This window comes from Camarhynchus parvulus, chromosome 10, assembly GCF_901933205.1.
Source record: "Camarhynchus parvulus chromosome 10, STF_HiC, whole genome shotgun sequence".
NCBI classification, from domain to species: domain Eukaryota; kingdom Metazoa; phylum Chordata; class Aves; order Passeriformes; family Thraupidae; genus Camarhynchus; species Camarhynchus parvulus.
Window position 1 is genome coordinate 7,432,808 of NC_044580.1, and position 17,133 is coordinate 7,449,940.

General features: G+C 39.7%; 1 protein-coding gene across 1 annotated transcript in view; it reads left to right on the forward strand.

The window, feature by feature from the left end:
- Positions 1 to 17,133, forward strand: part of PRTG (protogenin) — a 75,117-nt gene that overhangs the window by 26,975 nt on the left and 31,009 nt on the right. Inside the window, exons 3-11 of the mRNA XM_030955465.1 lie at positions 1,046 to 1,190; positions 2,186 to 2,319; positions 2,607 to 2,744; positions 3,872 to 4,030; positions 4,612 to 4,771; positions 5,355 to 5,602; positions 9,467 to 9,631; positions 10,641 to 10,946; positions 11,847 to 12,035. Coding sequence (XP_030811325.1) covers positions 1,046 to 1,190; positions 2,186 to 2,319; positions 2,607 to 2,744; positions 3,872 to 4,030; positions 4,612 to 4,771; positions 5,355 to 5,602; positions 9,467 to 9,631; positions 10,641 to 10,946; positions 11,847 to 12,035 — 1,644 coding nt within the window. The remainder of the gene's footprint in view (positions 1 to 1,045; positions 1,191 to 2,185; positions 2,320 to 2,606; positions 2,745 to 3,871; positions 4,031 to 4,611; positions 4,772 to 5,354; positions 5,603 to 9,466; positions 9,632 to 10,640; positions 10,947 to 11,846; positions 12,036 to 17,133) is intronic.

Below are 17,133 nucleotides of genomic sequence, written 5' to 3' on the forward strand. Positions count from 1 at the left end.
CATTAATAACCAAGTAAAATAGAGAAATTATTTAAACACAAAACTTGAATATTAAGATCTTGAATATTAATATCTATTGCAACCATATTTCTGTATCATTTTTACAGGAGTAGAAATTTAATTGGAATCTGTTTTTTTTTAAAAACAGAAGTAGTACCATTAGGTTTACAGAGATTGTTCCCTCTGCAGTTACAGGGGGTGGAAATGTGTGAAATTATTTGTGTTGACTTATCTAAAGGAGTTGCTTCTGAAGAATTGTTCTGTTAGTTATTCTATAAATAGCAGTAAATAAGCAATTAATTAGCAGGTTTTGTATTACTTTCCCTTGTTTTTGAGCAAGGAAATCCAACAACTGATCAATTTCTTAGCTCTTAGCTGCAGAGTATCTATTGATCTGGCTCTTCAGTTGGCACAATATTGTGAACTCCTCAAGTTGTAGCTGCTCAAAATGACATTGGTGCTCTGTGCATCAGATGTTAGCTTGGTGACTGCTCAGACTGCTGGGATAAAAGTTTTCTCACCTGCTTAAACTTATTTTGTGATCTTTTTTTTATTTTGATTTCTTTTTCTTACCACACCTGAACTTATACAACTCTGCAAATGCTTTGTTTTATTAAAGTGAGTCAGGAACCAGAAGTTGTTTTGGAAATTTCCTATTACAGTCAAATTTTTTAAGGCTGTCCCAAACTAGTTAAATTGACTTGAACTTTGTTAGTCTAATAATTGATATGGTTTCCAGCTGCATGCCAGTCAATTTGTATGCTTAATTCTATTTGAGCGTGTCATATTTATTTTCATTGAAACATTTTTTTACTGAATTAGGTTAAAGCAAAGTTATTTTAAGTAAACCTTCAACCAGTGAAAACAGGCTATTGAACTAAGTTGACAAGGCAGTTAGATCCATCTTTCTTTGCATACAGAAGTAAAAGGGCTATGTGAAGTATTTCTGGATATTTTTACAAGTTGATCTATGAAATAGAGTTTGATTTAACCAGGATTTTTTTCTCACTTTAGTCCGTTAAAATTGATGTTCTCTTGTTTTTAGCCATTTCTGCATTTGAGGTCCAGCCACTTTCAACTGAAGTCCAAGAAGGTGGAGTAGCTCGATTTGCCTGTAAAATAACAGCAAACCCTCCTGCCACTGTGACATGGGAAGTGAATAGAACAACTTTACCCTTAGTCATGGACAGGTATGTAGGGTTACACATTTTAGAATGTATTTTATTCTTTGCTATCATTTTGATCCTGCTACAAGAAGAAATCTGGATACTTGCAATGCCATTACATTAAAAAAGTTCCATGTCAGCTATTGAAATAGCTGGTCATAGGTATGTTGCTAATGAATTTTAAATAGGTATTTTGAGTGCAGACTAGAGTCTCCCACTGTTACCTGCACAGCAATCGCTGATCTTTGAATTCTTATTGGAGAATTTTGTATGAAGTCATCTTCAGGAGCAGGCATTGCAGTGGGGAAAGGAATGGGTGAAGTTTGGCTCTGGGGGTGGCTGGAGCTAGCAGGGTTGCTTTCACTGAAGAATTGATGCTGAATTTGTTTTTCTTTAGAGGGACAATAAAGAATGATATATACAGAAAATTGAGTTAAAACACTTGATATTAGGGAAATTCTATGCAAGGGGTCTTCTAATGAACTGATGAACTTGAAGAATACAGTCTGCTCTCTGCTAGATTCTTTTTCATGTCCAGTTTGTGTTCATTGAACTGACTCCTGTGCTTTTTGACTTGTAACTCCATTTGAAGGTGTCTAAGATACCCTGCATGCAAAGGAAGAAAAAAAGAGAAACTAAAAATTGAAACCTTAGGTGGATTTCTGGGAACTGTACACCAGTTATGCCCGTATGTCAGAGACTGCTGTAAAAAAATCAGCCAACCTGAACAGTATGAATGTAATAACTAAAGAAGGCTGGGATGGTTGATTCTGAGGGTGAGGGAGATCTGCTTGTTGAAAGTAAATTCCTCTGCTCTCATTGTGGTGCTGAGGGGAATTTCTCCTGTAGTTCAGAAAGGCAGGAAGGTGAGTCATGTATTGGGAATGTTTTTGAGTCTCCAGCCTGCTGTTCCTGGGTCAGTGTAGCAATGGCTGTTTGTAAATCAAGGAGTTAATTGCACGACCGTGTTCACTGGCTGAATGTCTACCTACATTTCTTATTTTTGGTTTCTGTGGCAGGATAACTGCTCTGCCTACAGGAGTGCTTCAGATCTATGGTGTTGAGCAGAAGGATGCTGGGAATTACCGGTGTGTTGCCACAACTGCAGCCAATAGACGTAAGAGCACCGAGGCAGTGCTGAGTGTTATTCCAGGTATTTACCACATGAGATTTCCTTTCAGTGGCACCATCTTCTTTTTCTTACAATATAGCAAAAACATTCAAAAGCCTTGAAAAGCTGTAGGTGAACCACTTGTCCAAATATTTTTGCTTGCTTTTATCTTGTGCTAAAATATTGTTCAATGTAAGTTTCCCCAGTTACTGAAATTAAACTTTAAATGTAACTCGCAGCATCCCTAAAAAAACCTGGTTTATTTCATATTTAACCGAGTTTTTGTTCAACTGTGCTCACTTTTTATTGTTTTTTTTATCTCTGCAAAGCCTCAGACTTGAAGCCTTTTCACAAGCCATCTATAATAGCTGGTCCTCAAAACATTACAGCATCTCTTCATCAAACTGTCATACTGGAGTGTGTAGCCACAGGGAATCCAAAGCCAATCATCTCCTGGAGCCGGTTAGGTAGGTCTTAAAATTACAGCATGCCACCTTCAGCCTGTGGAGAGGAAGTAAAACTGGAAAGAAATTATTTGAGCAATTAGGTTTCTGTTCTGAGGCCTTGTGCAGTAGGTAACCATTAGTAGGTTAAGGTAGGATGAGTGAAGCACTTTCAGTTTTGTGCTTCAGTACTGCTGTCAAAAAACCCTGAGGATATTTGAAGCTTTGGACTCCCTGCTTCTGCTGTCAGTCTGCACTGCCCTGGGCACAGGGTGGGCACAGGGACAGGCAGGGTGGGCACAGGGACAGGTAGGGTGGTGACTGGAGTAGAGCTGGTGGTGAGGACAGATTGGGGTGGCTGCTTCCATGAAACAGACCTGTAAGAGTTCTTTCACTCTTCTTCTTAGAAGCCCTGTGAGAATGTGTTGTGCACCTGGTGCTAATGGGCCATTTGGACTATGAATAGATAAACCCAGGACAGTCAGCTTGGAAGGGGAGAAGAGGAAATGCAGTAAGAATAATATTGAGCAGTGCATCACATTTTTTTCATGAAAACTACTTTCTGTTTTCATTCCAACATATACCTAAATGTGGAAGTCAGGACTGTACATGTAGAAGCAAACCATGAAAATTTTTCCTTCATTTTTATTTATCAAAGTGTAAGAAATAAATGTATCTTTCCTGGTTGATTCAGTGGCTCTTACAGACAAACAAGTAGGAAAACAGTTCATGTTATAGTCATAGAGGATTTGGTGTGAAAATAGGAGAAAGTACATGGTGCTTAAATGTGTTAGTTTTATCTGCAGCGTAATTCAGGAGATGGTTGATCACTGTTTGTAAAGATGATGTGGATGTTGGTAATGATGAACTGAATCATAGTGCTAGGCAGATGGGAGGCTGACTTCAACTGAGGTAGTGAGTTCCAGATATAAACCACTTAAGAAGTGGTGAGGCCCGACCATCTGAATGGTCAGGTAGCTAGTGAAGAGCAAAGTAAATGCAAAATGGAAACCTCTGAAAGCTCAGCTGTGACTTCCTTTGCATTTTTTGACTTTTATATACTCTAGTCTAAACCATCACTGCATAGATAGCCCAATTTAGTTATTTAGATGAACAGCCTTGTAACCCCCTTGTGCTGCTCTCTCCCACAGATCACAAGTCCATTGATGTGTTCCACACGCGGGTCCTGGGGAACGGGAACCTGCTGATCTCGGACGTGCGGGTGCAGCACTCTGGGGTCTACGTCTGCCGCGCCACCATCCCCGGCACGCGCAACTTCACCGTGGCCATGGCCACCCTCACCGTGCTGGGTGAGCCCCTTCCCTTCGCAGTGTGAACACCCTGTGTCTGTCCTTCTGAGCCCTGCTGGGTGCTGGGCTGATGGTTTATCTCAAACATCGTGTGCCAGGGGCTGTAGGGAGGCTACAGAGATTGAATAGATCACAGAACTGTGGCTGCGTTCTTCTGGCTGTTGACTTAGATGGGAAGTGTCAGATACTCCAGATTTGAGTTGTGAACTGGCACTTGGAGATACCCAGGTGCAATGTTTGCTCTGGGAAGACAGGCTTTCAACACAGAAAAGGACCTGGAACCAAGCAGAAATATGTAACGTGTATCTGTGAGAGAACAGTGTGTCATATTCTGCAGTTTGATTTGTTTGTATTCATAGATGCATGAACAAAAATACCCTCTGTGCAGATAGGGTATCTTTAAACAAATGTGATTTGTTTACAAGGAATGTGCTTTCTGTTTGTGTATATGTGTGTTTGAGTGGCTTGAGGAGAGAGGTTTTTATTTGGAAAACTAATTATTATTATTGTTATGACTGTCTTGGCATTTGTAGGGGCTTGATTTTTTTAACGATTTTTTTCCTCTTGTAACTTATCTGTAGCTCCACCTTCATTTGTGGAATGGCCAGAAAGCTTAACAAGGCCTAGAGCAGGTACTGCTCGTTTTGCTTGTCAAGCAGAAGGAAATCCTGCCCCCAAAATCTCATGGTTGAAAAATGGAAGGAAAATACACTCCAATGGTAGAATAAAAATGTACAACAGGTAAGATTGCAATTGCTGTAGGAGAGCTGTGCTACCAAAAGATGACATTGCAGTAGACAATCAAGATAGAACTCAAGTCAACTTGAAATGGGGCATTAAATGTAGTCATGGATGCACATTAATCAACACCTAAAATCAGTTAGGCTTATGATGGTAAGTGTTAAGTGCCTCACCTGGCAGGGAGGGTGGGCAGGACTGAACTTAAGAATTTCACCTTAGATTTACAGAGTAGCAGAATCTTGCTACTCCTTCTGTTGAGTGAGCAGTTTATAGTAAAGAGTTCGTTAAGGAGTTACAAGCTTAAGGGTCTGCTTTTTGCAGGGAGGGAATAGATGTGCAGTTTTGTTTTCACCGTACCTGGCTTTGAAGGCTCAAACAGAAACATGGCAGGTTTTGCAGAACGCTTCAAGGTGCTAAATTTCACCGCTGAGCATCCATTTGTAATAGAAGAATTTGTGGCATGTAAGTCAATTATACTAAATTTAGGAAGCAGAGGCAAACATAACTGTTTCACTTATGTGGAGCTAAGTTTATCCAAGATGTAATCTTCTTTTCTGCCTCTTTTTCTTCCTTTTGGATGCAGTAAATTGGTGATTAACCAGATCATTCCTGAAGATGATGCCATTTACCAGTGCATGGCTGAGAACAGCCAGGGCTCCGTTCTGTCCAGGGCCAGGCTGACAGTGGTGATGTCAGAGGACAGGCCCAGTGCTCCTTACAACGTCCACGCTGAAACCATGTCCAGCTCAGCAATCCTGCTGGCCTGGGAGAGGCCACTCTACAACTCAGACAAAGTGATTGCATACTCTGTGCATTACATGAAAGCTGAAGGTAAGCAGTTTGATTTCAATGCCATCTCATGATTTGAATGTGACAAGAGCCTGAATGTCCTTGCAAAGACTGTCAGATGTGAATGGTTCATATTCAGGGCTGCATCAGAGTGTTCCAGTTTATAAATGCATACTGCAATGAACAGGGGGAAAAGTGCTTTTCCCTCATCTCATTTGTGGGACTGAGTGTTCCTCCAACTTTCCTGTGTCTGATGGCTCCAGTGAGCAGATTCTGAAGTTAGGACAGGACCTTGGAAGCTGGGTGCTCTCTGGATTGACCTCTGTCTTCAGCAGGAATTTCTACCTTTCCTCTTCAGTGTGTGCATGGCAGGGAAGAACAGAGCATACAGCAGAGTCCTGGAGGCTTACAGAGCTGAACTTCTCACCACAGACTGCTCTTCTGTCTAGGTCCCCAAATTCTTGTGACTTTACTGGCTTTCATATATTTTGGAGTAGAATAGTTGGTACTTTGTCTTCACTACCTTCTCCTAAAAGGAATATTGGCCAAATGGTAAACCTACTCTTCTCTCACCCCTTGGTCTCCTGTAAAGAGAAAAATCTATTCAAATGCTGGGTGACCATGAGTGGTTTATCCCAGTCTCTGAAATGATATACAAGTTCCTGTATAGAATGGAATGGATAGTTGGAATAAAAATGAGTAACTAGACATTTTAAAATCCCTTAATATTATGTAATTGCTTTGAGTTAAGGTAATTGAAGGTGGTAGGAAACAGCCATTTTTCAAAAGCAGAAGGTGATGGCTTAATGACTTGAAAAATTGTTAAGTGCATGGCTTCAAGTAAGGTGCATTGCAGCCCTGTTTTCTTGGAGTGATTTCTGTTTCCATTGCTATTCAGTAAGTGGTTTATTCAAGGACAGGGCTGCAGATGCAGCCCTGTGTGGAATACCAGCCTGCCATCTGCTAAGCAGAGGACAGGAAGGACAGCTTAATTACTCTAATGCTGATGCAGGAATAGCCACATTTGCTTTTGCAAGTGGGATATTTCAGGACACAGGAGAATTTTGTCTGAAGGAAGGAAGGAAGGAAAGAGTTTTAAAAGATAATGAGAACAAGAGGTGTGGGAAATTACCCCCTACTCTTTCAGTCACTGAGGTATTGTGCTCACAATCCCCTCTTAGAGCTAATATGAATAAAGTCACACTGGATAATTTATCTGGATAATTGTGGAGAGCAGAGACCAGATAACTTCAAAGAAAACTGGGGAAGTGTCCTTAGGGAAGTTTGTGCAGGAAATAATCTTGCACAGTAGTGAAAGGAGGTATCTTCTGGAATATGTTTTTCTGGAAAATGATTTTGCAGTCCCTGCCTTATTTGCTTGCTTATCCAAAAGTTATATTGTGTGAAATGAGATTATAGCTTGTCTTGGTTTAAAAAACAAAACAAACTTCAAACAAAAGCAAGCAGCCAAACAGAAAACTCTGATTTATTTGAACACACTTTCCCAAATACCCATTTTTTTCATCTTTCCTGAGTGACTTGTCGTATTTATTTTATTTAATGTAATGTTGTTGTGCATCCTTTCACATTAGTGAAAAATCCACACAAGAAGAGTAAAGAGGAGTAATTACAGTGGTGGGATTCAAAATGTAGGTGATCTGCATGCATTTTTAATTTTGTAACATGATTGCACAGTATCAGAAATTTGCATCAGAACTTAAACATTGCTTTTGTCTTATTTTATAGAAAAATGTTGAACTTGAAGGGCTAGTGGATTGCACTTCTGTAAAAATAATAACTTTCTAAGTGTTAGAGTGGTAGCTTGTAAACCTTTCTGAGGATCTTGCTCTCATATTAGAGGCATTATTGAAAGTCTAGAAAATGCCTTTGTGAAAAATTATCACATCAACCATCTCTCTAAGGTAAATTTAGGAACAACTGCATTCAAAGAAATGAAAGTTAAATATGAAGGAAAATATTTTTATGAGATTCACACCATACCAGGTCAACATAGACAGTTGCCATTGTCAGCATCTTATTTACTGTCTAAGAATTCTAGATAATTATCTATTAATGTAAATATTATGTATTAATGTATTACTTTCTTTATTCCTTTCAGCTTGTCTTTCCCCATTCCACCCTCACACCCTGTTTCTGACCATAATGAAGGTTAAAAATTATCTCAGATACCTCTGATCTGACTAGGTTTTATCTTTGCTTGAAGCTTCTTATGAACATAAATGTATAAACAAAAAAGTCATGGATGTATTGCTCTCTTGTTTTAGTTAGGAACCTCCTTTCCAAGTGTGAGGAAAGAACACAGTATTGCCAAAGGAAAGCAGTGCTAGTCTCCTGAGTTGTACTGATGTTTATGATTCCATAAACTTTAAACAGAAAGCAAAACTGGAAAATGCATTAATTGTATGCAGTTTTAAAGAGTTTGTTTTTTTTTTTGTAGGCATCACAGTGTGGTAGGTGCTTTGAATACAAAAGATGCCATCACTTATTGTTACATTTCACAACTCGCATATTCTGATGTTTCACTGTAAAAACAAGTTCAGGTTCTCTTCCCTATATAAAAAAAAGTTAGTGTTTTAATCAAGCTAGCTGAAAAAACTAACAGGTGTGGGTTTTGTGTGTTTGTTTTTTGTTTCTTTTAGCAGAATATTTTACATTCAAATTGGGGTCATAGTAGCAAGAAGAATAAGGGTCTGATGAGCGTGCATGTTGGAGTGTGTTAATTCCTTGTTAGTGATTTAGAAAAGGCACAAAGGGGACACTGATTGTGGTGGAAGGCAAGCCTTGTTCTCTATTATGGCTGTTTCATTAGGGCCTCTGCATGAGGCCCAGCAATCCATTCAATGAGAGAACAAGTCCTTTTAATTTGAGCTCAAGGATCTTGTTTAGCAGGTCAGAAATCGTGCCTTGCAATTCCTAATTAACAAGTCATTAACTAGTCTGTTGTGAGATGCTCGTAATCTTGTCTAATTAAAATGCTATCAAGTTAATTCATAAATGTGGGAAAACTTAATGGTGGAATTTGCCTTTGGTTTTGTTTATAAATTCAGTTGTGAAGAGGAGGAGCTGGCTCTTATAGAGTTTTGATTAAGTTGACATTCACTTGGTGTGAATTGTTCCTTAACACAGCAGCTTTCACCACACTTGCTCCACTTTACAGCCTTCCTCTATAGGAATAAAGCCCAACAAAGACAAGGACTGCTGCATGCATTGCTATGCATATTTTAGTGTGAATTGCTGACAATTTTTTTTTCTCTCTTTTTTTCTTTTTTAACAACTTGCTAAGGAGCCAAACATTTTTGAAGATTATTCTGGTCTCTTCTTATTGGCCTTTCTCCAAATTAAAATAAAAAACGTGTCAATCAAATGTAATAGCAGTTGCAGGGCTAAAATGAGATCCTTTTGCTGAATAAATTCTTTTTGTTTGTTTCTTTTGGGGGGCAGGAGGGTGTTTGTTTTGTTTTTGATGGAGTGGAGCCCTCACATTCCTCACAGTCTGCTATAGAAGGCTCTGTAAATAGGTTTTGAAAAAAAAACCCTGACTCTAAACAAATAGATTTAGAAGCTGGGTATGAATGATAAGGCTATTAGAGCTTGTCTGTTGTGTTACTGTACAGTGAGCACAGTTTGTTGTGACTAATACTAAATAGGGTTTAGAGTTGCATTCAGCATCCCTTATTGAGGAAAATCCTGAAACACCACAACCTATACTGCAGCAAGACACAGTTACTCCTGTGCATAAAAGAGCTTTTGCTGAACAGGGTTGAAAAAGTAGAGGCAGGCTGGGGAAGAATATGAAATTAACTTCATAAGATCTTAAAGCCAAGCTACTGTGGTGTTTGAGGATTTTCAGCAATTTTTGTTTGTCTAACCCTTGTTTTATGCCAGGTTTAAATAATGAAGAGTACCAAGTGGTGATTGGAAATGATACAACCCATTACATCATTGATGACTTGGAGCCAGCCAGCAACTACACCTTCTATATTGTAGCTTACATGCCTTTGGGAGCCAGTCAGATGTCAGATCATGTCACTCAGCACACCCTTGAAGATGGTAAGAAGTTATTTTGGTCAATGTTCTTATCTGCCCTGAGTCAAACTGTGCAGTCCAGTGGGAACAGTTCTTGAGGGTCTTGAATTTCTGTTGGTACCAGTGACACTTCTGGACACCACAGTGCAAGACAGCAGCTCACAAAAGGAATGAGAATAAAATAACATTCTGACAGAGCAGCAGTGTGTATTACACAGAGTCTCTTTCTGTGCTGAAAGACATTTCATTAAATCATGTCAATAACTATTCTAGATCTTTATGAACTCCTTTCATGATGAGAATTTGACAGTAGCCTAGGATTTAGTCTCTATGACACTCTCTTGGACATCTGAAATGGGGATCCAAGTGCACACCTACCACAGCTTTTGCAAATTTTGTAGGAAAATCTGAAATACAAATTTGCTGTACGGACAAAAAATTAACCTGTTGTTTTGTTTTGGGTTTTTTGTGTCAATGTGCCTTTTTTAGTAGAATCAGAATTTTGTAAAACACCCCGCTGACTTATTTCTGCGCAATGATTTAATTAATCTGAACATCATGGCAACAACACTGTTTAGTGTAGATCATTAGATCTGATTAATAAATTCTGACAGGGTTAAGCTTTGGCAGCATAGAACACTGCCATTTCTAGCTGTCTGCAGGTCTCTTTACCAGAACCCTTATTACATGGTAAGTGGAAGAAAACATGCACCAAGTTTTTGACTGCAGGTTGTTGTCTGGGCCCTGGGCTGGAGTGTCAGACCAGTCAGGTGCTGATTGCCTTTGATTACTGCGGGCAGCAGTAAGAGAAGAAAATGGTGAGGGGGGCCTTACAGAAAAAAGTTTGCTTAAACTGTTCTGCATTCAGCAGGTGAGAAGTGTGAGAAGTGTCAAATTATCCTTAAACAAGAATCTACAGAACTTGTTGGATTATTTAGTCTTACATTATTGGCATCTCATTGTAGGCTGAGGTATCAGACAAGAATCTTCTGTCTTTTCCCTGAGCTCAAAAGGTTTCTCTTTGCCTTTTTAGTTCCCTTGAGAGCTCCTGAAATCAGTTTGACGAGCAGGAGCCCTACAGACATTCTCATCTCTTGGCTGCCAATTCCTGCCAAGTACAGGAGGGGCCAGGTGGTGCTGTACCGCGTGTCCTTCCGGCTGAGCACGGAGAGCAAGGTGCAGGTGCTGGAGCTGCCGGGCACCGCTGATGAGCACCTGCTGGAGGGGCTGAGGCCCGACAGCCTCTACCTGGTGCGCATCACTGCGGCCACCAGGGTGGGCTGGGGAGAGGCGTCCTTGTGGACCTCGCACCGCACTCCCAAAGCCACCAGCGTCAGAGGTAAGGCTTAGCAGGCTGGGCACTCAACAGCACCGGCTTTGGGGTTGTTGGATTTCTAAACTTTCTGAATTCAAATTGCATAGAACAGAAGAAAACGAGGCTAGAAGCTAAAGCATCTGAGCAGCTCACAAACATGAACTAGAGTTTCCTATGCCATTTTGTTCAGTGTAAAATACATTTCTGCAAACTGGAGTGCTGCACATGAGCAGTGTAATGTTCTCATTAAGGATCTGAGTTGTTTCATGTGTGTCTGTATTGCATGCATCTTTTGAATATGCAAATTTACTTGATACGTGAAGTCTAATTTGTTATAATTGAGCTTTGGATTTTATTATTATTTAGTAATGTCATGCAGAAGAACATTCAACTTTACACAAATGGCTTGGAAACTGCAGATTTGAATTTTTAACTTTATTCCTTAAGCTTGAAAACTATGCAGATTTGAATTTCTAACTTTATTCCTTAGCTGTAGTCCACATCCTTCTGCTTTGGATTTAATTGAGTTTTGACTACTGTAGTGAATTATTAACATGTGATGAAGTGTGATGGTATTGTTAATCATGTTTGCTTTGGCTCACTTTAAAACAGGAAGTAACTTTGTAATTGTCTTTGGAATGTTTTCATTTTTCCTTAAAAATAATTACCTCATTAACTAAATAATTTCTTTATTAAGATGCAGAATTAGAAGCTGCTTCTATTCTGTTGTATTCTAAATTAAGTTGTTAGATTTAGGTTATAGGGCGTCAGGTATCATAAGGACGAAATCATTACATGACTACACAGATGAGATAGAATCAAAGTCTGGAGTGAAGTTTGGACTGATGGACATCCAGATTTTTGCATGAAAAACAGCTTTTTCTAGAACACAAGACTATTTTCTGTCTGTATCTCCAACCCCAGCCCCGAAGTCTCCCGAGCTGCGTTTGGAGCCCATGAACTGCACGACCATTGCTGTGCAGTGGCAGCAGGACGCCGAGGACCCCGCTGCTGTGCAGGGCTACAAACTCTACTACAAGGAAGAGGGGCAGCAGGAGAATGGACCCATTCTGCTGGATGCCAGTGACCTGGAATATACTGTCAGTGGTTTGGGTGAGTGTAAAAAATACTTCTCAACTCTTTTGGAAGATAGTGACGCCTTAGAGAGCTTAAATCACTACACCTGTAAGGCAGCAGAGTTAGGTTTGGCCACCTATTTTCCCAGCAATAAGCTCTGCAATCTTGATTTAGGCTGCTGAGGGAATAATCCTCTCACAAAATACATGTTGCACAGCACTTAGATAACCAGATCTTGTAAATCTTGTATAAGCTGGAAGGACACGCAACTACTTATCACAAGATACAGAACTTAGTTAGTTAATACTGCTAGTAAATGACATGTCTTTTTAATATTCACTTTAATATGCAGGTTTTAATATTTTTGGTGCTTATGTTTTTCTTTGCTATTTTTAGCCTATTTCTGTCTTACTCATTGCCTTTGTCACAGTTACACTGCATGACAAGCACTGCTTGTTCGACATAGAAGTAAGTAGCTCTTGTGCACATTATAATCCTGTTAATATTTTTGAGGAGTACTGGTAAATATTTGCAGGACTGAGCACAGAGCTTGCTGAGTACCACTGGAGTCCTTCCACTGATCACCCGACTCCCTTTCCTCCTGTAGCTCTTGCAATGTGTATTAGTCCAGATGTGTTGGGATCATCCCAAGGTAGAAGGCAATTGTTTACATGCAGAACTGAGAGTTTCTTTCATCAAAAGATGCAATCTATCACATAATCACCAAAAGTAATATAGGACTTGACACTTGCTGTTTGAAATGTGTTGAGATAGTTTACTTGGTGGTATTGTGGAGAATTAATCTTGACTAAGTTATCAAAGTTGACCTGCAGTCTTAACTAGGTCAAATGCCTTCCTGACCATGCTCAAATATTCTCATCTGCTGTATACAGTTGAGATAAAATTTTAGGGGAGATTTGAGAGGAGTATTCTGGTCTGTTAACTGGACAACTGACCATCTGTGACCATTTCTAGCCAGAGCATCTGGCAGTGGCCAACTGTTTAACAGAGCTGTGAGACAAAAGAGCACCTCTGAGAGCACAGAAAGGATGTGGTGTCTGTGTGTCCTGGGACAGAAGTGCATAAATCTTTTTCTTATTATGCAATAAAAAGCTGTAATTTCAAACATGTGCAAACTTATTAACAGTGTGATCTACATGATATGGATTTTCTCAGTACACTAATACTCCTCAGATGAAAATAGTATTTTACAGAATTATATTAAAATGTATATTATCTGTGTTGTTTTGTTAGATTTTCTTTCTATTAAGCATGTAGACAGATGGGAAAATGAAAGAAAAGTGAGTTTGGAAATTACAACTTTCACATGGTCACAGCTGACTGAATTGAAGAAGGAAGAATTCATGTGCTTGAGTTAACCATTCAGTCATGATGCATGTAATGTGTTGAGTGTTTTTTCTTTATCATAATTCTCAGTATCTAAATATGGTGACCAAAACATGATACATTCCATATACTCTGATTGCTGTAATTTATATTTTTCACATCTACATAATTTGTGCTGCTGGTGTCACTGAAGAGTAGTTGTTGTTTTTTTTTTTTTTTTAATGGGATGTATTGAGTTTCCTGAAGTGTATATCAAATATGAATTTTCCTAAGTTTCTTTGCTGGTTTCTTTCTTTTTTTTTTCCCTTTTTTTTTTTTTTTTTTTTTTCTTTATAGCGTTTTTATAGCATTAACAGTAAAAGGCATTCATCACTACAGCTACAAAAGACTCAGCTGAGGAAAGTTGATTAGGTCATGATTTTCCACTGCTAAGATGATTACTTACACTGTAGCTTGGAAAGCTCACAGAGACTTCTTGTAGTGATAGTGCCTGTCTGACTGCCCTTTGCCAAACTGCTTGCTTGAAATACTTGTGCATGCCAAATTATTTCTTAGAAAGCAGTATACAGCCAATCTTCTGCCCCTGGCAGCTGCACACCTGGTGATTGTAGCAGGTAGAATTTTATGCAGTACATAAATCAACAAATACTGTAGCCACATCCACACATTTAAGAAGGTGATTTGTTAATCTTTTTATTTCTTGTGAATAATCTTAAGTCATTTGGACCAGTACATTTATTTATTTATGCATTTAAAAATTAAAACTATTAGTTATTAGGAAGTGGTCCTACCTGGTACAATTTGAGGTGTAACAAGGCAAGCCACCACACTGGGGTTTGTGACTATGGTAAACTGATTTTTCATGAACTGGACAGAGGCTTTGAAGACTGATGTTCTGTCATCCATTTGCCTCTCCTGAGGACACTAAACTACTGATTTATTGACAGAGTCTTGAAAATAAATATCTTCATTATGAGCTACAGGAATTAGAATACTGCAAGTGTGAAACTTGAAGGGGAAAGGTGTGTGTTAAGACTTTTGGTGTAATATATGTTGGATAATATGGTCAAAAGGAGAGGTTATTCCTAATTTGAAAGAATATGCTCAGAGTCCTAGTTGCTTCCCAGTGGCAAAGAAGAAGCAGTTTCTCATGCATTATCTGTTGCCACTGAAGTTATATGGCTTCCAAACACTCCCTCTTCATGTCTTTGTCATGACCTACAGCTGCCCTATATTCCCTGTTCTTCTGCATAGTTAATAAAGTGCAGATAGACTTCTAGTGACATTTAGAGCATGTCAGTACATCTGTCCATGGAACTTTCTGCAGATGTTGGTACAAATGCCAGTTGTGTAGGTTATGTGTATTAAAGAGGTCATTTCACTTACCCTGTGGCAATTAGAGTGCATCACAAAATGAGAGTTCATGATTGTCTCTAACCAGAGAACATTAGCATTGTTATCACAAGCACTGTTGATTGCTTGGTTGTGGGTAGCTTTGATATAACTACTGTAAATGATTGCAAATGTCTACAGGAGGACTCTTGATGGAAGTATAATTATGACAGATAAAACAGAATCAGCCATGTTAGTGTGAAATAGATGACAATGATTAAACATGGACTGTAGCAATATGAATATTATGCTGCATATTTTTAGTCTCTTGTTGGTTCCCACCGTGTGCTCTGAGACGTGACCTCTCTTTCTCCAGTGTAGGTCTACCCAGTTACTTCTGTGTGTTTTTAAACTGGATTATTTACATGATAGTCACCACGTAAATAGAATTAAATGATCTGATCATTTATTCTCAAAATAAATATCCACAGTTTCACACAGGCATTTGTTTGTGTTAAAGGTCTTTGCATTTATTTTTCAATAGCAGGCCATTTCCTAGTCCAGTGTAAAATTCCATTATTACTTGAATGTGCCAGACCCTTGGCTGCATACCATGCATTTTTGCCTCTATTTTTAATTCCTCCATTGCTTCCTCCTGGTCTAGAAATTTTTCCCTCACAGAAAGTCTTTCATTGTGAGGCTTGATAAGTCTGCTGGTACCAGGTAATGGTTCCTGATGTGTGTTCAGAAGTTGAAGTGAGTTTTGCTGGTGGAAGAGTTTGTTGGGGAACCTTCTCACTGTGCAACAGGAGAGGGATTGGCAAAACTTGAAAGTTAAAACAAAGACAGTGTCCAGAGAAGCTCCGCTCCCCCTTTAAGTGTGTTCAGATTATTATTTTCAAAGAATACTTAAATCATGTGCCATGTGCATCTGTGCCTCCATGAAGTTGGTATCGATGCTGGCTGAGTGGAGCGTTTGCCTGTCGGAGCTCACTGGGTTTGCAGCTGTATCACTGGTAGGAAATGGAGCCTGTAAAAGGATGGCAGTGATTCAGCAGAACCCATCTGAAGCTGGGAGGATATCTTTATATATATATTTATCCGGGAGAATAAAATCGAATTCAACTTCTTGGTTAGCAAACTCAAGAAAGTGTGATCAGTTCTGGTGCTGTGACACGAGAATGTTTTTCAAGCTGCCTGGAAATCTTAATTACTGAACTTCAATTGTTCAGTCCTTACCATGATGTAATTAATTAAATGAATGCCACTGGTGATGTTTGTGTGCCTTTAGCCTCCAAGCCTTCTATAATTGGAGGGAGGGAGGAGAGCAAGAATTCACTCTGCTAATTCATTCTTCCCTGGCTGCTGTGTGGGAGCTGTACCACCCTGGTGCTGGCAGTTCCACCAGGGTGTCAGGAAGTTGCACTTTGGTGACAAGGCAGATGCAGGGTCCCAGTAAATGCACCCAAAACCCTGAGGCCAGGAGGTACTGGCAGAGATGTGCACACGTTCTGTAGGTGCTCTTTTGTTTTTTGCTGCGTGATGCTATCAGAGTAACACCTCTCACACAGACACCTTAGGGGGATGGAAAAACGAGTCTGTTTGCTTTGGTGAGAATGCCTTGAGCTGGGAGCCCAGAGCTCCTTGGCCTTTCCCTGAGAGGGCCCTTCCCTCCCCAGGACAGCGTGGGGGTGCAGTGTCCTGTGCTGGGAGCATGGCTGCTCTCTGGGGCCTGGGGCAGCTGCCAAGTGTTGGATGGCCAGGAAATGGAGTGTATGGAGTGTGCTATAAAATAAACCATTAAACCAATGTATTGGTTGAGGATTCCTGAGAGGCTTGGAGACACTGCAGTGCAAGCTTTCTCTCTAGGAAAGCTTCTCTTGTGTTGATGGGGTCATCTGAACTGTTTAACATGAGGTGCATAATAAATAGCCCTGGTGCTTCTCCTGTTACCCTGGTTTTACATTACCCATTGGCTTTTTTCCCTGCCCCAATCTAGTACTTTTGGAAAAAAAATTAGATTTTGTCAGACTCATGTGTGTGATGTACTCCAAAAACTTAGGTCTTAATCAGAAAAGCTTCCTTGTCTGAAAGCTCTTCTATGTTCTGCCTTTTCCCAGCTACAGAGAGGAGAAATAAAGCAAAGTGCATTGCCCAGTGTTCCTTGACTCGGACAATATTTCCAAGTGAAGAATTTGTCAAAATCTGAATGATACGAAGGCACATTTTGTGACCCTGCATGGCACTCCCCTTTGGAAAGGGAGCTTCTGCTGAAGAATTAGCCAGCTACCTCCTACCCTTAGGATTCCCCCAGAGACTTGGCCTTCAGTTGTTTAATTCCCTGGGATCTATTTATATTGTGTTACAGCCATGACTGTAGCTAAGCTTTAGTCCAGGGCAGCAAAGATGACAAGGTCATTCAACAGTCTATAGAAATTGAATAAGGGTGTGTAAG